The 26,122-nt window shown below is 37.8% G+C and overlaps 1 protein-coding gene across 1 annotated transcript in view; it reads right to left on the reverse strand.

The window, feature by feature from the left end:
• Window positions 1–26,122, reverse strand: part of METTL15 (methyltransferase 15, mitochondrial 12S rRNA N4-cytidine) — a 176,663-nt gene that overhangs the window by 26,982 nt on the left and 123,559 nt on the right. The window contains exons 4-5 of the mRNA XM_081099627.1: window positions 11,012–11,203; window positions 6,689–6,867 (exon numbers count right to left, since the gene is read on the reverse strand). Of these exons, the coding sequence (XP_080955753.1) occupies window positions 6,689–6,867; window positions 11,012–11,203 (371 nt within the window). The remainder of the gene's footprint in view (window positions 1–6,688; window positions 6,868–11,011; window positions 11,204–26,122) is intronic.

A 26,122-nucleotide genomic window follows, 5' to 3' on the forward strand; every position in this document is an offset into this window, starting at 1 on the left:
TTAATTCAGCAGATAGCAAAAGATGATAGAAAATAACTTGGAAGTATTATTCTTAATTTTTACTTATGATTAAAGTTTGGACATCAAACTTTTTTCAACCATTATTCCCCCTTCCCAGCACTAGAATATAATATTTAATTTCGACAACGTAGTAACATTTGTGGTTTTCTTTCTTTGACATTTTTTTGGCATGATTTGAACATTTTATACTTTGAAAATAAAAACAGATGCTTTCTTCAAAGAACATTCCCAATATACCAAAATAATAGTCAACGTCTGAAATGACTACTTTTAGGAATACTGCTGCACAATGTTGATCCTCTCAGTACTTTTTTGGGTGAAGCAAACCCATGTCATTATACCTACCATCTAGATAAAATCTGAATCATGTCAATTTTAAAAAATAAGTTGGTAGTACAATTAATATGTAAAACTACTTGATTTTGGTTCTCAAATGAAGAGCTCTTGCAAATATCTACCACCAAATTCTTAAAACTTCTGAGTAACAGTTACACAAATAATCTTTCTTCTTTTTTAAATCAATAAAGAGAAGAACAAAATGACCAGGCTATTTATAATGATCTTCACAAAATTAATATCAATGTGAAAACTGCTAATGTGCAGAACATACAATGCCAGATCACTTTAATTTTCACTTGCAGAAGCACACAAAGTATAAATTAATAAGAAATGGAGTAAAGAGGTAAAATGATGCATTTCCTTTTTTTATTCCATAGATGAAATTTGAAATGCAGCCAGAATCAGGAAGATCTAGAGGACTTGGTTATGCCGAATTACTAATTATACTAAGAATCAGACCCAACTCAAGGTCACATTTAGGACAGAGGATCCCCAGATAATGAGGGAATTCTAGGCATTTAGAAATGTATTAGGTCCTGGGATTGGACACTATATTATCTGTCTTTTATTCTCTTCCACTGGCTGAAATACTACCTGATTATTTATTTTTGTTCTTTCATCTTTTCATTTCTGCACTTGATGAGTTTCTATTGGATGTCAGGGACTTTTCTTTAAATAACCATCACTTCTCCCCCTAAAAGGCTCTACTCAAAGGTCTCAATGTCTGTAGGGTCTACCCAATCTCTCTCTTCAATAACTCAAACCCTTTTGCCACATCAAAATCAATTGTTCCATTTTTTGGTTCTCATACTTTTTTGTTAATGATTCTATTATATACAGCACTTATCTCAGGACAATAGAAGTTGCTTGTACAACTGTGTCCCACATGAGTATGTGAGATCCTGGAAGACAGAGCTGTCAGCATTCTCCAGCAACAGTTCATGCTATATCTTTTTAAAAATATATATACTTTTATTGATTTCATAGAGGAAGGGAGAGGGAAAGATAGAAACATCAATGATAAGAGAGAATCATTGATTGCCTGCCTCCTGCACCCCCTACCCCTACAGGGGATGAAGCCTGTAACCCGGGCATGTGCCCTGACTAGGAATTGAACTGTGATCTTCTGGTTCGTAAGTCAAAGCTGTACCACTGAGCAATGCTGGCTGGACAGTTCATGCTGTATCCTAATCATCAGTAAGGGATCTAGAGATGGGTTACAAATAGGAGCACAGAGCCTAGAGTGATATTACTAGCTTTCAATTCTAGCTCTACTTGACAAGAGACAAATTACCTAGCCTTTTTGTGTTTCATCTGTAAAATAAGGATAAAATCCATCTGTCTGATGAGTCGTTTTTCTTATTAAGTGAGTTAACACATGAAAATAATTTAGGATAGTGTCTAGGAGTCACTAATTATTAGCTAACATGATGTATTATTATATTAACATTATAATTATTAAATTAGGCATGGCCACGCCATTTGGGATTGAAACACTCCCAGGTCCTCACTTGGCACTTTCAACTGAGAATAGTCAAATTTCTTTTAGGAGGAAGAAAGATTTTCAGGTTTTTGTGCCCCCCCCCCCCCCATTTCATTCTCTTCTGAGTTGGATTCATTGTACAGAATGTCTCTTGGGAAGATTACTTATTAAAATAAGAAATAAGTTTACTTATGTAATGTCATTTGATAATTTAGTTGGCATGAAGTTACAATGCTAACACGCACTGTGTATTACAGATTGAACTCAAGAAATTTAAAGTGACAGAAGAATAAGTGCACTAGCACAGGCAGTGGCAGTGGCGGCTGTGACTCACTGGCAAGCCTTCTAAACTCGACAGTAGGTGTGACATCCAGACCATTTTCTACCAGGGCGATAACCGAGCTCTCTGACACCGTCATTTATTTCTTAACCATGGAAATGCTAATATAAAGAGTGCTTTGTGGAGAAGATGGAGGAGGTAACATGTAGATTATTGAAGTAGTAAAAGGATGGTAATCTAGTCTGATTAATTTCATCAGGAAAAAGTTTATGTTCCACTAAATTAGCATAGCAATGTCTACTGATGAATGTTTTATTTTATTTTTTCTTTTGAAGGCTGTTGAAAACTTTGCTAGAAAAAGACAGTGATTTCAGATACAACTTGAGGCACGAACCTCCAATGCTACTGTGAAAAAGATACTCCTTATGTGTACTAATGCAGAAAATGATTATTATTCTCTTTGCTAAAAATCCCATAACTCCTATAGGAAGAACAGCTTGGAATAGAAGTATCAGCCTATCACTGTCACACTGTGTGGCTATGGACAGGTATTCCTGGGGAGAAAGCCACACTCAGGGTTCTGTGTGGTGCACCTGATTGAGCTCTAGTTCTGGAAAAGAGAGAACGCAATGCATACAGTGTGAATTTTGCACTTTAAAATTCACAGAGAACTTTCCAATAAATGGTCATAACAAGAATTAGCTGTCCCTATTTTCCAAATGAGTAAATGAGGATCAGAGGACGTAAGTAACTTGCTCAAGTTCACAAAGCAAATAAAAGAAATAGAATGTGAGGACTTTTGAGTCTGTGTCTTGGGAAATCTCACTTATTCCTCAAGCAACTTTAGTTTTCCCTGAGGACTTTGATGCTCAGGGTGTCCCTCCTCTTCAAAGTGAAGAGCAGAATATACTTGATTCTCAGTAACACCTAACAACTTAGACTTTCCCACCTTTTTTATCATTTAACTTTGGCTGGGAATGTACACATCTTTTTTTTATTGATTTATTTGTTCAACAAGTGTTCATTAAGCTCTAGCCATGTACCTAGTTCATGAGTCAGAATAAAAGTTACATAAAAGTTTCAGGCAAAGAATAATAAGTATGCACATTTTAATCAACAACAGTCAAATATATCTAAAAAGCTTCCCCATCTCCTTTTTCCCATTCAAAAATTGGTATTATAAGCCTCCTGTGTTTTTTTTTTTATTATCAGTGAATTAATTATCTATTTTGTGAACTTGAATCTAAACCCCAATGATCTGAAAAGTGATTGGTATATTTCTTTGATTTTGGCATCAGATTGGAAACTGAGAGTGAATATCAATATTATTTTAAGAAAAAAATAATTAGTAGGGTTATGTTTGCTAAACAAAAATAACAATGATCATCATCATAAGTATTATTCACTTCCACTTCAAGATGAGAAAGATGAAGTTCTGTTCAAGTTTATATAGAAAGTAAGTTGTAGAACCAAAAGTTAAACTAATATATTTTATTAAACTAGATTTAATTTAACAATTAAGATTAAATGGTGATTTCCTTGATGTATCGACAGAATGGAAAGAGCAACAGAATATAGATTAGCTCTTACATAGAATATGGACAGCTTATTGAGGAAAATAAATCAGACTTCTTACTCAAAGAGATGTCTAGCATCAATCCTGTTTTTAAGGCTACACAAATCAAATATACATTAATTCTGTAAAGTCTAGACCACAGCCATTTTTTTCAAAATTAAGTGCATAAGTTTTTGGGTTTTTTTTGCTGAAGAGCTTGAGAGTTTTTATATGTATAGTTTCTCATTTTTTAAGCTTTTTAATTAATAAAAAATATTTTTTCAGAGTTTTATTTTTATTCACAGCATCACTAAAGAATGAGGGAGGAAATAGATATTATTTCACTTTGAAGATGAATAAACTAAAGTACTGGGAGGGCAATGTGATTTTCTAATTTATTTTAGTGTTGATATTAGACCATATTGGTATGGGAGAGTCATGGTTCATGAGACCAAACATCAACTTTTTACTAACATTGATGTTATTTCACTGACTACAAACTTTATAACAGCAGAATCTTCCTGATCTCTGTGCATTTTATTTATTTTATACATTAACCTTGAAAAATAGTTACTAAATGCCTTCTCAGGGAGGAAACTGTGAGAAGCACTGTGGGTTCAGTCATGAGTAAGGAAGTCACAGCAGTGGCCTCACAATACTTATCACCTAGAGCAATGCATCTAATAAAACTATGATCCACATGTTATCTTCTATAATAACATTAACAAACAAACAGGTATAGTTAATTTTAATACTGTACTTAACACAAAAATATTGAAAACATTACAATTTGAAGGTATAATGAACATGCAAATTTTTGAGATACATTCAATTCTTTTCTCATACTAAGTCTATATGTATATACTTAACTATATTATATAATTCTACACTTGCATCAGCTTTTTCTACTTGCCACACATTCATAACTTCAGACTACAATAAATAAGAAGGTTTTTCACTACAAATATAAGCTTCTTAAACCATGTTGTTATTCAGTCACTTACTGGTCTATAAGCTTCATAAACACAGAGGATCTATCTGATTCTCTCCCCAATCTATTCTTAGTACTCAGTATAATGCCCTGGTATATAGCAGCCTCTCCTGAATCATTTTTTTTAAATAAATGAGCTTTAAAATATAATTTCATTGTTCTATTTTCTCTTTATTAAAGATTTCTATCATCATCAATAAAGTTTTATTAGAGGTTGATATAAGCCATAAAAATAGACTCATTAGGGAGAACTCAAATCTTTTAGTGGAATTTACTAAAATGGGGTTTTATATACACATATATGATTATCATCACTTTTACTATATCATTTGTCATAACCCCAGTATGTTTTTCATATCGTATCTTCCTGAAAACACTTACATTGTTTCTATTCTACATCTTCATGTAACTTCTATCTAAACAGTGTTATTCCCCCAAGTTTGCTGAGTAGGAACCTGAGACAGAAAGGTTAATTTCTTAAAGGCAGATTCCCAATTATGCCTCAAATTCACAAGCTTCCAAACTCTAGATTAGTACTGATGTTGCTATTAACTAGGTTGTACCTTTGAAGAGACTGTTGACACTCTCTGTGCCTCAGTTTCTTCAGTTACCAGATAAGATTTTTTTCACTGAAAGACCTCTAGAACACCCTCATTTCAAGTCCTCATTTTCAGCACCATAAAATTCTGGACTTACTTGTGCATAGAAAAAAAATGTGACATCTCACTGCCCTTCTTTTCAATATGAGAGACAGAACTAGTTAATGTCTGATGGAAAAGATAAGGTGCAGACATGTGAGTGAGTATGGAGTGAGGAAAAAGAAAGGGAGATGAGATGAGGATGAATTTAATGTTAGCCTGCTAGTATAAACTCTTTGTGGGGAAAAATATCATGAAATATTTTATGTTGACATAACCTATGAGAATTTTGCAATTACTTGCCTTAAGGAAGTTGCTCAATGTTAAATTTCAAGGGCCCTGAGGTATGCTACTTAAAAAATTGAAGGTTTAGTCAACTTTTTATATTTTATTAGCATAACTAAGAAGAATATATTTTTATGAAATCATGTCATAAGACAATTGCTATATGATCCTTAAATCTTGATCTGAATAAATGCATAATTAAGTTTTATTCCTTAAACTATGGATAATATTAAGATAGAGGCAACCAAGACTAGGAGCTTTCTATAAGCTTTTTCCTATGTCTTTAGCTATTTAATTAACTTAAGAGAAACCACTGAAAAGAAATCTTAATACATTTGGTAAATAAAAAAGATGTATGGCTTCAGAAGGTCCAAAAAGACAAATAATTTACCACTGGAATTCTGTGAAATAACAACTGCAGAAGTTGTATTTTTGTCTAGGGAAACTTTCATCATGAAATACAGCTGTGAGACAACTTTGGCTTCAAACAGAAAGGCTATAATAAAGCGCCTCCTAGCTAGACTTAGGTTCAAGAGGTTTATGGTGGCAAACAGCAAAAAAAGATGAAATGTTTCAATAAGTCCCTCAGGCTGATTTAGTTTAGCATTCACCAAGTGGAATAACCTATACATCACATACCCTTTGTTAGCTGGGTGTTTAGAATAGATGTATGAGTCACTGGATTTTATTTCAGCAGTTGGGCAATGCAATTCTCCTTTTGCCCAAAATATTAAAATGCAGAAATGTGAAACTGAAGGTAATGTCAGATCTTATACAGGATGCTTATCAAGCACTGTGATGAATCAAGGAATTTTTTTGCTCTTGTTATTCCACGCTTCACCTTGGTAGGCACAAATGATAAATTATCTCATGTAAAAAAAAATCTATTATTAAACTAATCAACAAACTACAGTATATTTTAAAATTGTGTATGGGGGAGAGGTGTTGGAGGTGGGGAGAACCAAAGATTTTAGGAAAGATTCACTCCTGCATGATTTTAAGTACAAATGAAACCCTTTGGGAGTTTGGGGGATTAATATATATATATTCTTTTTTTTTCTCCCTCTCAGACACTGTTCAGAATTAATGAGGGTACCTGCGACGATGCTGGCAAGCTGCTGGGTTCTGGTGATGGGGTAGATGCTGCGTGCCTGAATGATTGCTGAAGCGATTTTCTTGGCATGCCTCTCCTCCCCGTATGTTCTCAGGATGGCTGCAAGTGCCTGTTGATCTAAAGCGTTCACAACATCAGCTGCGGTGGGCATGTCAGGGTACCTACGCACAAGAAGAACCAATTAGTTCATTGACGTCAGTTTCATTGACAAGAGGTGAAACTTCAGAGTACTGAGACATAAAGTCAGGCATACAAACATAGGCTAAGAGAGCTTCTGAGGTTTTTAAAGTCAGAGACTGAAATCTTACAGGGATAAAATAAGCTTTCCATCATTAGAGCAAATGGGGACTCTGTGTGTGAGGTTCATCAAGGTCAAGGGCAGCAGGAAATTAAAATAGTTTACTAACCTTTAATTCACAAAGAAGTGACTGCTAATGCAGATTTCCCCTAAACTAAAATAGCAGAAATATTTGGATTTAGTTTGTTCAAAACTTAAATTGTTGCTTGAACTTTTTTTCTGTATAGAGAAGTAACAAGGGTACTGACTGATACCCAAATGAGCCTCAATCTCAGGAACTTAAATAAACCCGAGACTGTCCAGTAACCAACTACTTATATTATTGGAGTACAAACTGACTTAGAAAATCATTACAGGAGTCCCACCTTATCCCAGGGAATACATCCAAGACCCCACCAGAAACTTGAAACCACGATAGAACTGAGTCCTATACATACTATGTTTTTTCCTATACATACATCCATACATACATACACTCTATTGCACCTTTGGTGTATGTGAATTACCAGCATCACTACTCTTGCACTTTGGGGTCATTATTAAGTAAAATAAAGGTTACTTGAACACAAGCACTGTGATACCACTATAATTGATCTGATAACCCAGATGGCTACTAAGCAACCAATGAGTGGTTAGCATATATAGCATAGATATGCTGGACAAAGGAATGATTCACATCCCAGGCAAAAGAGTGTGGGATTCCACAAGATTTCATCTTGCTCTGCAGAATGGTGCACAATTTAAAGCTTATGAATTGCTTATTTCTGGTGTTTTCCAATTAATAGTTTCAGGCCATGGTTGACCTCAGGTAACTGAAAGGGGAGAAAGTGAAACCAGGGATAAGGAGGACTACTGTAAAGAAGATACTGCTGGTCAGCCTCCCTCACAAAAACTAGAACAATCAATGATAATAATGTGTATTATTTCAAATGTTTAACAATACTGGCTTCTACGTCCAGGACAAAAGACATCATGGGATAACACTTGGTAATCAACAAATAGTACTAAACAAGCCTAGATGGTAATTTCAGGTGAAGAAGACAAAGAAATATCAAACTGTGCCCAAATAAGTCGTAGTAACAGGAAACAGAATTCACTTTGTCAGACCATGCCAGCTTACCTTACCTTAGAAAAATGGATCCAGGAATTCTAAGTGATGAGTTAACCGAGACCTTACTTATTAGAAAGATAGCTTTGCTAATAGTATAGTTATTACTCGTGTAGTTAATATGTTGGATTGATTGTTGGTACCACATTGTGAGAAATTTAACTAACAAAGATATGGCATCTTTAAGAACTGAGGATCAAATCAGATTTAAGAAACACTTAAATCCTTCCTTAAATATACTTCATTGCACTTCGTTAGAATGCCTAGGTCCTCCAGGAGAAAATTTTGTTGTCCTTGGCTTGTCCCCTATTTTGCCATCATCTTCATCTCCATCTCTCTCTCTCTCTCTCTCTCTCTCGCTCTCTCTCTCCCTCTCTCAAATCTTTTTTTTTTCCTGGATGCATGGCACCCCCAGACCAATGAACATCCTACACCAGTGATGGCGAACCTATCACACGTGTGTCAGAGGTGACATGTGAACTCATTTTTTTTGGTTGATTTTTTTTTGTTAAATGGCATTTAAATATATAAAATAAATATCAAAAATATACATCTTTGCTTTACTATGGTTGCAAATATCAAAAAATTTCTATATGTGACACGGCACCAGAGTTAAGTTAGGGTTTTTCAAAATGCTAACACGCAGAGCTCAAAAGGTTTGCCATCACTGTCCTACACGGTAGTCCGGTTTCTATCTCAATAGGCTTTGCTCCTTCAATAATAGCTTTAGGGATAAAGATTTGGTCTTTAGAGTCAAACTGACCTAGATTAGAATCCTGGCTTTACTATTGGGTAAGCTTGTTAATATAGTGGAGCCTCAATTTCCTCAATTTCTAACTTGTGAACAAAAGTAACAATGCTTACCTCATAGAATTGTTGAGAGAGTTAAGGGTGCATATAATCATAAAACACATAGAATAACAGCTCATAGGGAAGCTCAATGCCTGTCCATGTCCCTTAGATTTTTCCCATTCTTGGATTTGACAATCATCATTTTTGGCATAATCGACACAATCCCTGCTAGATCTTACCTAGTTGTAAATTCAACTGCCCAAACCACTGAGTATTAGAATGAACCTTGTGAATGATGATAAACTCAGATTCCACAATATGGATTTCACCTCAAATTGGAGAGTTCTAAAATTAGTATGGATGTACTTAGCAATTTTTGATAATACCTTTCTACTTTCAAGTATGAATAAATGTTGTTTCTTAAATATAGTTCAGTGGATAATAGGCATAATTTTATTTTATCTAATGTTAGTGCTACAAGGCCAAAGGGGGAACACGCTGAAAGCCAGAGGGCTTCTAGGAGGCTTCAGAATAGGCATTTATATGGTGTAGAAGTCAATATACAGCCCTAGCTGGTTTGATTCAGTGGATAGAGCGTTGGCCTGTGGACCAAAGATCCCAGGACCAAAGGTTAAGGACATGTACCTTGGTGACAGCCTCCTCCTCGGCCTGGGCCCTGGTTAGGGCTCCTGCAGGAGGCAACCAATCGATGTGTTTTTCTCACACCGATGTTTCTCTCTGTCTTTCCCTCTCTCTTCTACTCTCCCTAAAAAAAAAAAAAAAAAAAAAAAAGGAAACATATCCTCAAGTGAGGATTAACAAAAACAATTAACAACAAAAAGTCAAGATACAGAATCTGTTCCCCCCCCCCCCCCAACTTAATAGGTTAAGGGATTTCATCGGTTCTCCAGAGATCACGGACTTACAAAGAAAATATTAACCTAAGTGTGAATTTATTTATTGCTTTATAGTGAAGACTACACCTGACAATAGGGCTCTTCCCACAGGTCCTTGAATCTGCTAATTTCTTTCTGCTGCATGAAACCTTATTATGATCTAAAAGCTGTTGTTGAAATTGGGATAGCACAAATCAAACTATGCTGTAAGATTCTAATGTTCAATGGCAACAAGTTAAGAAAGACTGTTGCATCCACATTCAACAGAGGGACATATCAGCCTTCATGATTTGACTGACCACTTCCCCTCTCCCATAACACCACTTGGATTAGCAATGCACTTGTTTACATCTCTGACTCTTCTTTTTCTATAAATTCATGTGAATCAACTCCCACTTTCTGAACGGCACATACTTTTTCCAGATCTGTTAATATTTGTGGCTAAATTACAGTCTATGCTAACTCAATGGAAGTCTACCAGCTTTTTAAGATATTTTCTCAACTCTAAATCTCATCCATTACATATTAAGAGTTTCATTCTCAAAGGCAATCTTATTTCATGTTCTTAGGGGAGAATCTCGGGAACCCTGATTCTCACACTAAAATTTGCTGACAGATCTTTACATTAACAATATGGGGGTTTACTACTATTAACTAGAAGCTCTGTTCATTGTATTTCAGAAGGCATCCTCCTTAGCAAGACATCAAGAATAGCCAAAATTTGCTTGAGATTTTAGTATGTCTGCTAAACCTCAATCTCCAAACATGAAAAAATATTTGACCTTCACTATTAGTCACTGCTTTTTAAAAGATTTTTATTTTCTTTTATGATCACATTCTCCATTCTATGAATGCCAACTTGAGCAAAAGAAGGTTTAAGACTCAAAACAAAAAGATTCTGACAAGTATGGGTCACAATCTCTGTTAAAAGGTCATATCAAAGCACGACTGTCCATAAAAAAGATAATCAGTGTGGAGGTTATCCTCCTCACTAGTTTGTGTGGACAGCAATGGTTTTTCTTTCAGAATTTCAAATCTAGAGAAACACTGAAAGCTTTAATGAGTATCAAACAAAACTGATTTATTATATATGGATAGTGTTGGGTATGGCGTGCAATGGGAATTCTGCAGTCTTAAAGGGAAATTAAATCCAGAGCGCTTTTGAGAAATTGATTTCTTGTTGTGTGGAGAAATGCTTTATTGATACTCACCTGCCACCATCCATTCTCATGTCCAAAGGGCCATCATTCCGAAGGGAAAAACCTCTTTCAGGAGCATCAAATTGCATGGAGGAACATCCAAGATCGAAAAGAACTCCATCCAGCGTTCCTGGCTGCACTCCAGCTTTCATTAATAAGCCTTCGGCCTGGCTGAACCTGCCTAGCATAGCTCGGATCTGTTTACTGTGGACAAACCCAGGAGATGAAGAAAACACTGCTGTTACACAAAAGTCTTTTCTAAGGTCTATGGTCAATGGAAGCAGCACGTCTTATCATTAAATGATTTAACCAATACATATTTACTAAATGCCAACAGCATGCTTAATACTATATAAAGACAGATGGGTACGGAAATTCTACATCTTTGGTTCCAACACCAGAGTTGATTTAATGTAATTTTATTCTTGCTAATGAACACAATTTGTTTTATGCTTTTGTGAAAGTATACAATAAGTTGATAAATTTAAACATTTCCTTTGTCAGGCCAGGTATTTCATTTTTTCTTTAAAAAATTATTAAATCTATGTGTCAGGAAAAGAAGCAAATCTATACAAATCTATACAAATCTATAAAAAGAATAAATTTAGAAATAACAAATGCTGGTAAGGAGGTGGAGAAAAGGGAACTCATGTGTAGTGTTGGTTTGAATGTAAACTAATATAGCCACTAGTTATAGAGGTTCCTAATAAAAAGAAAATTAGAACTTCCATGTGATTCAGCAATTCCACTTCTAAGAATATATCCAAAGGAAATGAAAACACCATTGAGAACAGTTATCTGCACCCCCCGCCCCCCATGTTTCTAAAAGCATTATTTGCAATAGCCACGGCATGGAAACAAGTATCCATCAGTGAATGAATAGATAAAGAAGTTACAAAATATTATTCTGCCATAAAAAATAACAAGATTATGCCATTTGCAACAAGGGTGAAATAATGCTAAGTAAAATAATTAAGAAAACGATAAATTATGTATGATCACACTTATATGTGGAGTCTAAAAAAAAAAGAGAGAGGAACCCAAATTCACAGAAGAAGAGATCCGATTCATGGTTATTAGAGGCAAGGGATGGGGTAGGAAATTTGGATGAAGGTGGTCAAAAGGTACAAACTTTCAAATAAATAAGTACTACAGATGTTTGTACAACTGATTACTACAGTAGTTTACACTCATGTATGGTATATATGAAAGCTGCTAAGAAAGTAACTCCTGCCCTGGCCGGTGTGGCTCAGTTGATTGGAGCATCATCCGATGCACCTAAAGGTCACAGGTTCAATTCCTGGTCAGGGCACATACCTGGGTTGTGGGTTCGACCCCATGGTCAGGCGCATGTGGAAGGCAGCCAATGGATGTTTCTCTCTCACACACTGGTGTTTTTATTTCTCTCTCTCTCTCTGAAAAAGTCAATAAACGTGTCTTCAGGTGAGGATTAAAAAGAAAGTAACCCCTAAAGACTCATTCCAAGGAACAGTATATATAAGTCAAATCATTATACTGTACAACTTAAACGTATACAGTGATGTATGTCAATTATTATCTCATAAATTTAATGAGCAAGCCAATTTAAATACATTAAGAAATAAAATAGAAATCACCAGAAAAAGATGTCAAACATCTTTAAGCCAACCATGTCAACTTTCTCCATATTTTCCCTATAATTTACAATAGCAGTGCTGTGAAGCTGCACATTTGAAGAATGAAACTGTACCTAAAATAAATGCCTTCTTGCAGAAGCAATGTTTCAGCTCTCAGCAGGGAATCTGGAGTGAATGAGCATTCAAAATCAACAGAATGGCAAGAAGTTGGGATCACCTTGCAGCTATACTAATTCTCCTTCCTACACAAAGTGAGATGCTGCCTTCAGGGATCTTCTGAAGCCTTAGGGCAACTAGCATGCATTTGGAGAGGGAACGCGAAGAGGAAAATTGGGCAACATTCCCAACACCTCATTCCTTCCATCTACAGGTGGGTAGGGTGAGTGTGGATTTTAACAGTGTTGGGGAATTTATATTTATGTTTTATTTTATACACAGGGTGTCCCAAAAAGTGTATACACATTCTAACAGATGCTAGCTCAATTCTGAAAATGAAATGTATTTTAATAAACACTGTTTTTATAATTATTCAAAGTGTGTGTATACATTTTTGGGTGATACCCTATATTATGTCATTTAAGAAGAAATTCACAGATCATTGTGTGTGTTTTTATTTTATTTCAATGAAGACAGCTATTTTCAGAATCACTCACCAATTATTTGGAGGTATATAATGATTAATAAAATGATTAAAAAGGCATGACATTCTGAGCTTTGAGCTGAAAGGAAGAAATGAATAAATAGTTTGCATAACGATCTGATAGGTGGTAACTGACAGTGGACAGATAAACAAATTGCTACGTCTGTATAGGCATACTCGTTTTATTGCACCTTGCTTCACTGTGCTTTGCAGATACTGTTTTTGGTGTTTTTTGTTGTTGTTTTTTTTTAACAACTGAAGGTTTCTGGCAACCTGGCATCCAGCAAGTCTAGCAGTGCCATTTTTTTCAATAGCATGTGCTGATTTGGTGTCTCTGTGTCACTACATTTTGATAATTCTTGTAATATTTTAAACTTTTTCATCATGATTATATTTGCTACAGTAATCTATGATAAGTGATGTCTGATGTTACTATTGTAATTGTTTTAGGGTGCCACAAATCATACCAATGTAAGATGGTGAACTTTATTAATAAATGTTGTGTGTGTGTTCTGACTCCTCCATTGACAAGTCATTCTCCCATCTCATACTCTTTCCTTGGACCTTCCTATTCTGTGACACACAAAAATATTGAAATTATGCAGCCAACTAATTACCCTACAATGTTCTCTGAGTGTTCAAGGGAAAGGAAGAATTATACATCTCTCACTTTAAGTGAAAAGCTATTAATGATTAAGCTTAGTGAGGAAGGAATGACAATACTGAAATAGTCCTAAAGGCAGGCCTCTTGCACCAGTTAGCCAAGTTGTGAATTCAAAGGAAAAGTTCTTAAAAAAATTAAAAATGCTACTCCAGTGGAACACACAAATTATAAGAAATTAAAACATCCTTACTGATGATGTGGAGAAAGTTTTAGTGGTCTAGATCAGTGGTCACCAACTGGTGGTCCACGGACCACTGGTGGTCCGTGAGGTCCGAAAGGTTGGCGACCACTGGTCTAGATAAATCAAACCAGCCACAACATTCCCTTAAACCAAAACCTAATCTAGAGCAAGGCCCTTTCTCAATTCAATTCCACGAAGGCTGAGAGAGGTGAGAAAACTGCAAAAGAAAAGTTTGAAACTACCAGAGGTTGGTTCATGAAGTTTATGGGAAAAAGCCATCTCCAAGGTGAAGCAGTAAATTATCCAGATCTTGCTAAAATAATTAATGAAGGTGGCTAGACTAAACAACAGATTTTCAATGGAGGAGGAAGAACCTTCTATTGGAAGATGATGGCTCCTTGGATGTTAACAGCTACAGAGGAGAAGTCAATGCCTGGCTTCAAAGCTTCAAAGGACAGGCTGACTCTCTAGTTAGGGGCTAATGCACCTGGTGACTTTGAGATGAAACCAATGTTCATTTCCCACTCCAAGAATCCTAGGGCCCTTAAGAATTATGCTAAATCTTCTCTGCCTGTGCTCTAAAAATAAAACAACAAAGCCTGGATGATAGCACATCTGCTTACAATACGGTTCACTGAATATTTTAAGCTCACTGTTGAGACAAACTGCTTAGGAAAAAAGATTCCTATCAAAATAGTAGTGTTCACTGATAATTTACCTGGTCATCTAAGAGCTCTTATGGGATGTACAAGGATATTAATGCTGTCTTCATGCCTGCTAACACAACACCCACTCTGCAGTCCATGGGTCAAAGAGTAATTCTGAATTTCAAGTTTTATTAAGAAATACATTTTGTGAAGCCATAGCTGCCATAGACAGTGATTCCTGTGGTGGATCTGGGCAAGGTAAATTGAAAACCTTCTGACAAAGATTCAGCATTTTAGATGTCATCGAAAACACCTATGATTCATAGGAAGAGATCAAAATATCATCATTAACAGGAGTCTGGAAGAAGTTGATTCCAACCCTCATAAATGACTTTGAGGGGTTTAAGACTTCAGTGGAGGAAGTAACTGCAGATGCCATGGAAATAGCAAGAGAACTAGAATTAGAAGTGGAGCTTGAAGATGTGACTGAATTGCTGCAATCTCATCATAAAACTTTAATAGATGAGGAGCTGCTTCTTTTAGATGAGCAAGCAAAGTGGTTTGTTGAGATGGAATCTACTTCTGGAGAAGATATTGTGAAGACCATTGAAACGATAACACAGGATTTAAAATATTACATAAACTTAGTTGATAAAGCAGCAACAGGGTTTGGGAGAATTGACTCCAAATTTTAAAGAAGTTCTATTGTGGGTAAAATGCTACCAACAAGACTACATGCTATAAAGAAATTGTTTGTGAAAGAAAAGAGTCTATCGATGCATCAAACTTCACTGTCATCTTATTTTAAGAAAATGCCACAGCCACCTCAACCTTCAGAAACCACCATCTGACCAGATCAGTCAGCAACCATTGATAATGAGGCAAGACCCTCCACCAGTAAAACGATCCCAACTCACTGAAGACTCAGATAGTGGTTAGCATTTTGCTTTAACAGAAAAGTATTTTTTAAATTATGATATGTACATTTTTTAGACATAATATGTTGCACACGTAATAGACTACAGTATAAACTGGGAAACCAAGAAATTTACAGTATATGCAATTGGAAACCAAAAAATTCATGTGACTCACTTGAGATATTCACTTTACTGCAGTGGTCTGGAAGTGAACTTGCAATCTTTCTGAGGTATGTCTCTATTTGGAAAATACAGATTGAATGCTAATACTAGCATTAGAAACATAAATAATTAAATTTTGGGGTTGGGGGGCAATTCACAAATCATTCATTCTAATTATTTAATTGATGTTGAATCTTTTCTCTCTCCACCATCGCTGCTAGGTAGGGAGAGAAAAGTCGTTGTTTTAATCACCTCCCATTCACCTCAATGGTGAGGGAAGGATTCCCACTCTAGGATTATGGAAATGGCCAAATAGAGGGCACCTGACACTGCACAGATGAGATGGACAGGAGTCTATTAATCTCATATACTCCCAGCCTAGGGGAGGAAAATACCGCATGCCACACATAGCTAAATGGAGGTTATATGCTGGGGTCCCCTTGGTTCTCAAGGGATGATGTGATTCACTTTATTGATTAATTTGATGGCTGGCAGGGTACTGACACCTGCTACTCAGAAATAAGCAGATATTGTACCTGATCCCTTTGATAAGGAGGGTCATTTGATTAAGAAAGCTTGTAGGTAGGAGTAGAGTGGGGAGAACTTATGGCTAGGCTATTCCAGGGTCTCTCAGTTTTCCCCAGATCAAGAACGCATATTTGGCTTTAATTTTAGACCTTATAGCACAGTAATCTAGCTCATGTATGAACACCCAGTAATAAGAATTCACTAGTTTTGTATGCTTTTTATTAAAGCCAATTCTCTTTTAGTTAAGTTGATAGCTGTCTCCTTGCTAGTTCTATTGTCCTTGGTATCAGTCCATGTAAAACAGTTGAAAGCCTATATAACCCAAGGCAGCCTTTCACATATCTACAATTAGCTATGGTAAGGGATATTTGTTACCTTCCTCTTAGTTGCCAATCTTTTTGTTTCAACAGGATCTCAAAACGTCAGCCATGTATTTTGGGAGAAATTGATCATATCTGATATTTACTTCAACTTAGATATGCTCAAATATTCAATCAAACACACATTTAAGGGTTGCCGTCAGGTATTTTGTAGATATGGTTAATATTAAGTAAAATATATTATCTTCAGTAATGTGGGTGTGACTCATCCAATTAGCTGAAAGAACTTAAGAGCAAAAACTGAGGTTTCCCAGAGGAAGAAGACATTCTTCCTCACGACTGCATTATCAGCCCATGTCAGTTTCCAGCCTGCTGGCCTGCCCTACCAATTTCAGACTTGCCAGTCCCCACAATTGTGTGAGCCAAATTCTTGAAATAAATGTCTTTATATATGTATATATATGCACACACACATGTCTGTGTGTGGGTAGATGTGTGTATATCTTATTGATTTTGTTTTTCTTGAGAATTCTGATGGATATACTATTTCAATTGAAGAGGTAGATTTCTGGTAAGTTAAGCTAATTTGTACATACTAGGTCCAAAGCCTCTGTAATTTGTTCAGAGACTGGCATGTGTGACAACTCTGGCTGATGAGATACAAGAGATATTTGCTAGGAATTGGAAGGAATAATTCTTTCTTCCAATGAGTTACTGGCAGAACAAAGTTTTTTGGAATTTCGCCTGATATGAAAGAAGCACACAGCCCTGATTATCACCAGCAGAGATGATGACCCAAGGAAGGAAAAGGGTAGCAGTAGTTTTAGCCAAAACTGTAGAAGAAAAAGTAGAGAGAAAGAATAACCAGGCCGCTAGATTGAGCCTCACCTAAAATCCAACTTGTTTCTGAACTTGTGAGTTATATGAACCCATAAATTACCTTGATTATCAAAACCCGTTTGAGTTGGTTTTTCTTTTACCTGCGATGAAAAACATCATAACTATTACAGCTGTCATGGTCCTCGAGTCTTCTTTTCTCCAAATAAAATAACTCATTTCTTCTGCTATTCTCCATACAAAAATTCTTTCACCGTGCTAGTTGCTCTTTTCTGAATGTGTTCCAGTTTGATGATGTCCCTAGATCTAAATTCCACAATTATCAGTATAGAATAAAGTAAATTCTTGCCCCTCTTGTTCTAGTTATTATATTAATACAGCTCAAAATCAAAATAGTTTTAGAGTTTATTTCACAATGTTTACTTATACTGTCTAATACCCTGGATTCTTTTTCATGTATACCACTGCTAAGCCTGTTTCCGCCATAACTGTACGAGTGCAGTTTTGTTCCGTTTAATTATTTCAGACCTAAGTACAATTTCTGCCCTACATATTTTCTATAATCCTTTTAGGATCAGCTATTACCTTTAACCATAGAAATCTTTACACTTCAGCAAAACCCTCAAATAAATTATAGCTACTATCCTGCTTGACACTAATATACTTGTAAAATAAAAATAATATTTTATGAGATGTTTGCATTCTTGAGTGCCCTCAAACATAACTGTTTAATACACAATACTCATATAGTTTTTTTGCCTCATTATGAGTAAATAACAAAAATGTAATCTTTGTGGTACAAAACTCAGCATAATGACATACAAGTATGAGATTATCATATGGAAGAAAAGTAACATGAGGCCACGCCATAAAGTAAACCATGTGTTTAAGGCAGAGTTTTCTGATGCTACATCAGTCATATGTTTCAAGAATTACTAGACTGTTCTCAGAGTAAAGAAATCATCTACAAAGTTTACTGACCAATCTGTTGAAAACTTAGCCTTAACTTCAGACCCTGGGGAGTTATTTCATACTAGAGGCCCGATGCATGAAAACTGTGCAAGAATAGGCTCTCACAGCTACGGCTGCCTCAGCCATTACAGCCCGGGCTGCCTTGCGGCCCCGCCCCCCACCCACTGGTCATTCCATAAGGTCTTTCCACTGTCCAGTCTAATTAGCATATTAGCTCTTTATTATATAGGACTAGAGGCCCGGTGCACAAAAATTTGTGCACTCGGAGGAGAGGGGGGCGGTCCCTCAGCCCGGCCTGTGCTCTCTCGCAGTCTGGGACCCCTCGGGAGATAACGACCTGCTGGCTTAGGCCTGCTCCTGGGTGGCAGAGGGCAGGCCTAATCCGTAGGTGCAGCCCCTGGTCAGGCTCAGAGCAGGGCCGATTGGGGAGTTGGGGCGCTGCTCCCTGTCATGCACAGAGCAGGGCGGATTGGGAGGTTGCGATGCCACCCTCAGTCATGCTCAGGGTAGGGCCGATTGGGGGGTTGGGGCACCGCCCCGTGTCACACTCAAGGCAGGGTCGATGGGGAGGTTGCGGTGCCACCCCCTGTCACGCACAGAGCAGGGCCAACCAGGGGGTTGGGGAACTCCCCCCTGTCATGCACAGAGCAGGGCCCATCAGGGGGGTTGGGGCTCCGTACCCTGTCACGCACAGAGCAGGGCCGATCAGGGAGTTGGGGAGCTCGCCCCTGTCACGCACAGAGCAGGGCCCTTCAGGGAGTTGGGGAGCTCCCCCCTGTCACTCACAGAGCAGGGCGGATCAGGGGGTTTGGGCGCCGCCCTCTATCACCCACAGGGCAGGGCCGATCAGGGGGTTGGGGCGCCGCCACTGTCACACTCAGGGCAGGGCTGATGGGGAGGTTATGGCTCTACCCCATCACACACAGAGCAGGGCCCATGGGGTGGGGGGGTTGGGGCACCGCCCTCTATCACCCACAGAGCAGGGCCGATCAGGGGGCTGGGGCGCCGCCACTCTCACACTCAGGGCAGGGCCGATGGGGAGGTTATGGCTCTACCCTGTCACACACAGAGCAGGGCCCGTGAGGTGGGGGAGTTGGGGCACCGCACCCTGTCACACACAGAGCCGCAGGGCTATCAGGGACTTGGGGAGCTCCCCCGTATCAGGCACAGAGCAGGGCCGATCAGGGGGCTGGGGCGCCTGCCCCTGTCAGGAACAGAGCAGGGCGGATAGGGAGGTTGTGGCCCCGCCCCCTGTCACACACAGAGCCGCAGGGCGATCAGGGGGTTTGGGCGCTGCCCCCTGTCACGCTGATCCCGATGCCAGGAGGCATATTACCCTTTTACTATATAGAATAGAGGCCTGGTGCATGGGTGGGGGCTGGCTGGTTTGCCCTGAAGGGTGTCCTGGATCAGGGTGGGGGTCCCCACTGGGGTGCCTGGCCAGCCTGGATGAGGGGATGATGGCTGTTTGCAGCTGGTCACACACCCTTCAGTGTGGGGGTCCCCACTGGGGTGCCTGGCCAGTCTGGGTGAGGGGCTTAGGGCTGTTTTCAGGGCACATATGTAATACCCTTTGTAATACTGTAAGCAATAAAAATAAAAAATAAAAAAAAAAACAAAAAAACAAAAAAAAAGCTGCCTGGCTGCTGGCCGCCATCTTGGCTGGCAGTTAATTTGCATATCGCCCTGATTAGCCAATGGAAGGGTAGTGGTCATACCCTAATTACCATGTTTCTCTTTTATTAGATAGGATACGAAATTATGTTGTGGCTAATTTTCCTGGACAGGCAGGTCCCCTGCCCCCCCTTTTTTTCCTGCCTTTCTTTCTTCTTTCTTTTCTCTCTACCTTTCTTCCTCAGGTCCTCTCTCCACTTCTTCCCCGCCCCCCTTCTCCCTCCCTCTCTTCTTCTTTCTTTCAAATTTGAATTTTCAATATTTTTGCATATGCAATTTACAAATGTTATAAAACAAGTAACAGAAAAGTGTTAACTAGCCAGGAAGGATCATGGTGGTCATGGAGGTGTGTAGGAGGCAGCTGATCGATGTTTCTCTCTCATCGATGTTTCTAACTCTCTATTTTTCCCTTCTTCTCTGTAAAAAATCAATAAAGTATATTTTAAAAAAAATAAAGCCAAACCAGGATATGTAGACATAACTACACAGGCACAATTTGTGTCAGATCACTGTCATCATTTGTCATTACCGTAGGCTCCCCCAGTTGAAAGTAGAATGGTGCTTGTGACTCAGAGCACAAGAGAATGGTTCTGCAACCCAACCCCAAGTAAAGTCAAGGCACTTAGCAATAGATTGCCAGTAATACCTTAGTTGTTGAAGGCCATTTTTGAGGTTCTTTGACTATGGTAAGCATTGTTAATATTGACTCTGACAAGTCATCTGCACTTGGAGTACATGTTATGGATCTGTTTTATTATGAAGGACTAATGTGCTCTAGTATATATTGGGACTGATGATGTAAGAGTGGCTACTATGCACTGTGTATATTTGATTTAGGACTGACATAGAACTTCATCATTCTTCTAACTGCATACAGTCTAATGGTAGGAGTTAAGGGTAGATTACCCTCAAAATTATAAACTGGATCCAACTCACAGGGTTGAACATTTTGTAGTCAAGGAGAGTACTTATCCATCTTAGCCTTAGAAATGCCAAATTCCCATGGCTTACAAAAAGCTTGATATAAAAAGGCACTTTTTGTTGCCCTGGGATAAATAATTTTCAGTTTCATGGACAGAAGAATTATTTGTGTAGAATCAGATTTTTTTTTTAAAAAAAACAACCCACACACAATTGGGCTGTTGAATGAAACAAGTTTAAAAATGTAAAGTTTGAACACAACTTTTCACAAAAAACTATGCATTTGGAAATTAACTCTAAGATAAATTAGGGGAGAAAAACATCACTATTATTTTTATTCTCCTAAGATTTAGCATTCTTCTATCTTAACCTAAAATATTAAATAAACACTTTACATCATGATATACCTTTAATCTCAAGTACAGTAATTTACCTTGCCATAATACACAACTGACAAAAACATACAATTGGTCCATAGAAATGACTAATAATGATGGTCTCATTTCTCTCTGAATCATTTAACTGTTGCTGTGTGACAAACTAACCAAAAGTTAATGGCTTAAAACAACAATAATTTATTAGCTCATATTCTGTCAGTTGGCAATTTGGGTTGGGCTCAGTTGGTGATTATTTTGATAGTGAGTTGATTAAGGCTCAGTTGGTCCCATATGACCTCACTTACATGTTGGGAAGTTGGCTGGGATAAAGAAGATAACTGGACCACGTGTCTCCAGCAATTAGTCAGCTAGCCCAGGTTTCCCCAGAGTGGTCTGGATCCAAAAGTAGCAAAGTGGGACAACCCCAATATGCAAGTACTTTTTAAGTTTCTGAGTATGTTTCATTTTCTATGATCCCATTAGCCAAAGCAAGTCATATCTCAGTTCATATTCTAAGATTATGAAAACAGACTTCACCACTTGATGAAAAGAGGACACATTACAAGTTAATACATATAGAGAAGAGAGAAATTATAGTGGGTATTTTTGCAAATAATATACCACACTCTTTGTATTTAGGAGTGAAATTAAAAGTAGCAAGGAGAAAATAAAAAAGTTTTCTCCCCTAATCTTCTAGATCAGCAGTTCTCAACCTCTGGGTCGCAACCCCTTTGGCGGTTGAACGACCCTTTTACAGGGGTCGCCTAAGACCATCCTGCATATCAGATATTTACATTACGATTCATAACAGTAGCAACATTACAGTTATGAAGTAGCAACGAAAATAATTTTATGGTTGGGTCACAACATGAGGAACTGTATTTAAAGGGCCAGAAGGTTGAGAACCACTGTTCTAGATTCTCCTCTGCTGATTGAGTCCTTTAAAGGGTAGCTTCCTCTTAAAATCTTCACAGGAAACATGCAGTGGTGCCTGGTGGTTGACTAAGGTGCTAGATTCTGGTGCCAGAATACAAATCTGAGCAGAGGCCAGCAGGAGTCTGTGGCACAGAGGTCTGGAAAGAACTAGTGCATGATAATCAGGGAGAGATGGCATGTGGTTGTAGGGTGGTAGGGGGTTTGTGAGAAAGCCATGTGTGTGGAACTGGTCATATTACTAGCAAGTAAATGTGGCAGTAAATCGGAGGCTTCTAACTATTGACCAGACTTTTCCTGAAAAGAACAAATAATCTAGTTGTGAATAAACTGAGGTCCTGGACAGGTATATAGGAAGAGATTCAGGCTTGAGGGAGTAAGTTAGAAAGTTATTAGAACTGGACTGGTCACTGGAACCAAGGCATACGTCAGGATCAGCATCAAAGGCAACTTGATGTAGATCAACTAAACTATACACTAGGCCAGTGGTCGGCAAACTGCGGCTTGCGAGCCACACACGGCTCTTTGGCCCCTTGAGTGTGGCTCTTCCACAAAATACCGACTTCTGCGCATGGGCCATGAAGTTTCAATTGCACTGTACGTGCGCGCCCGCACGTGATATTTTGTGGAAGAGCCACACTCAAGGGGCCAAAGAGCCACATGTGGCTCGCGAGCCACAGTTTGCCGAACATGGCACTAGGCCATCAAAAATCGTTAATCAAGAACCCTGGAGCAAAATATGAGGGTGCACTGAACTAGCAGATGGCTATGCAGAGAACTCTGATCATGTGGACCAGAGTGACAAGCAGAGCATGAAAAGCAGAACAATATTAACATGTCTTAAGAAGCTGCCAGGAAGAGTACCCAGATACTTAAAGTTTGTTTCATTGACCTTAACTGAATCCAGGGTTCACTTCATCATACATTGAATCATTCATTTTGTGTGTGCACCTGGGGCATGCCTAGCTAATAATATTCCACAAGGGAATATAAGAAGAGCCAAAACCAAATCATTTTCTGGGCGGAAGGCCTGCTTACTGTGCGGATCCAAGTCTTCCTCACATCAGTATCAGCACTGGTCCATGGAAATCTCAGTGTGCTACCTATTTTCCAGTCATTAAATTTTATTGGTCTGTAGGCACAAATCAGGGGCCATGGCTGCTTCTACCACTTCATTAGGCCTCCCACGCAAGCAATTCAGAGGGAGCCAAAACAGTGGATGAAACGTGAAGTTCATATTTAAGCAACGATAAGAACAAACATTGGGAGAGTGCTTTCTGTGTGCCAGACTCTGATAAGTGCTTTCTTACTTATTAAATCACTTCATCCTCATGATAACCCTGTGAGGTAGGTGACAATGTAACTCATACTGCAGATGAAGAAATGAGTACAGAGAGGAAAGTCACTTACCCATGTCAATTACTAAGTGTTGGAATTAGACCCAGTCCACTCTGGCTCCATAGTAAATGTTCTTAAACACTACACTGTAATACTTCACGAGTTTCTATTTACTTAGTACCATTTCAGAACTCTAACTCTTCACTATTATGACCTTGCCAGGATCCACAAATTTGTCTATTTTGTCTCTCTTTTTTAAATGCTTTAATTGTTTCAAATGTGTGTCACCTCTTCATACCTATAGGTCTGCAGATTCAGCACTCAAATGTTTGCTGAATAAGGATTATCTATCAGGTACTGGACACAGGAATGTAAAAATGAACAAGAGCACATAATATAGAAAGATATACATACAATCTATATGGATCACCAAGCAAATGTTTTATTTCTTCCTAAAACAACAGTGGTAGAGTGGAAAGGGGAAATAGCATCATCAGGCTTACCTTTAAATCTTGACTGCTACTAATTACCCCTGTGGATTTGGACAAGTTATTTCATTTCCCTCAGTTTCAGCTCCCTATATCTCGTGGCATTTAAATCTTTCCCCTCTGAGGCAGCTTGGTGTAGCAGAAATATTTCAACAAGTTCCGAAGTCAGATTGAATCAGACTATTAACTTTCTAATTATTTATTCCCTCAAGACTCAGAATCCTCATTTGTACTATGCAGAAAACAGAGCAACTTCAACCTCACAGAGCTTTTGTAAAGAGTAATATAATTAATGTGCATGAGAATATCTACAAAAATGCCTAGGCATAGGAAGGCCCTCAATAAATGTTACCTCTCTCCCTCTGCTGCAAGCTGTTTTTCTTCCCTTAAATACATTGGTTATCATTTGGTCACTGCCAGTTGGGAGTTGGAAGCAATAGCAAGGATTTGTGCAAACACATCAAATGCAGGGCATACGGGCTGTGACCTCTGAACCACAAAGAATTTTTCTCCAACTTCTTTTATGTGCCCCTAGTGGGCTACATTTCTTCCCCCATTTTATCGTGCCCCCCTGTTATAGTTTGAGAATTGTTCACATTTTGATATATTAATGTTTACCATACTACACAGAGCTCTTTGAAGACATAGTTATATACAGTGTGTGTGTGTGTGTGTATCCAAGCTATTTTAATTTTCACATTAATTATGATCACTTTTAAACATCATTTGAAGATATCCTTGCTCAAAATCTTTGATAGAATTATCTTTTCTGGCCATTTTCTTTCCCTTCAGGAAATACTTTTTAAAAATTGATTTAGTCATTGATTCACAACTCACATTGAATAAAATACATTTCAGAAATGATAAAATGCAACTGTATTTCTATCTCTCAGTAATCCTTTCAAAATTTATTCAGTAGAGTAATCTTCCCCTGTTCTGGAAAGCCTCATAACTTTTCCACTCACAAGGAGGTAATAGATAATCCTATGGCTACTGTGAGTTATAAAAATAGCTCAGAAATTAATGGCTAGTGCTCAACTACAAAAAATAATAACAAATGAATACCTACTGAGCAACTATTAAATGTCAGGCACTGTTTTAGACACCTGTGATACAAACAAATAAAACAGATAAAATCCCAATGATTACAGAATTTATGGACGAGGAGACAATCAAAATAGATATATTCAAAGACTTCTAATTCTGTATATAGCAGACAGAAAACATCTCACTAAAAACATCTATATCCTCAGTGCATAAATCCCATTCCCCCAAATTAATATTCATTCTATTTGTTCTCTTCCTGTCCCTCTCCCTTTCTCTGTCATATAAATACTGTACTGTTAAATGCTTGGTGATAATTTCTTCTTCTAGACTGTGATAGAGGTTACTGATTCATTTGGCACATACTCCATGCTACTTTTTAATATTATTTATCTTTTTATGTATGTATCCCGATGTCTCTGAAACAAAAACCTAAGTTTCTTTAGGGTCATATGCACCGTGTCATACTTTTTTTATGTGTAGCACCTAAAAAACTATAAGTGTGCAACAAACATTTTTTGGATAAAGATGGTGATGATTTTGGAAGACATTAATATATTTTTAAGGCATCAAAAATGAGAACATTTAGTAATAACTCAATGTTTTTTCCAACATACATACATGTAATCAAAATACTAAGGAAGAAATGTAAGATACATAGTAAGATACAGGCCTTGGAGGAACAAATAGTTATATAGTGTGTATCCCATAAGTTTAATTCTATGCAATTGTTATGAGAACATAAATTTTAGATACGAATTTTTCACATTTCCAAGAGTTATGACAACCTTCCTGGACCCACCTTATAACCACAGACAATTAATTTTAAAAAGTGTATTTTAAGTTTATAGTATCTTGCCACCC

The sequence above is a fragment of the Myotis nattereri genome (assembly GCF_964212035.1).
Source record: "Myotis nattereri genome assembly, chromosome: 9".
In the NCBI taxonomy this organism is placed as follows: Eukaryota; Metazoa; Chordata; class Mammalia; order Chiroptera; family Vespertilionidae; genus Myotis; species Myotis nattereri.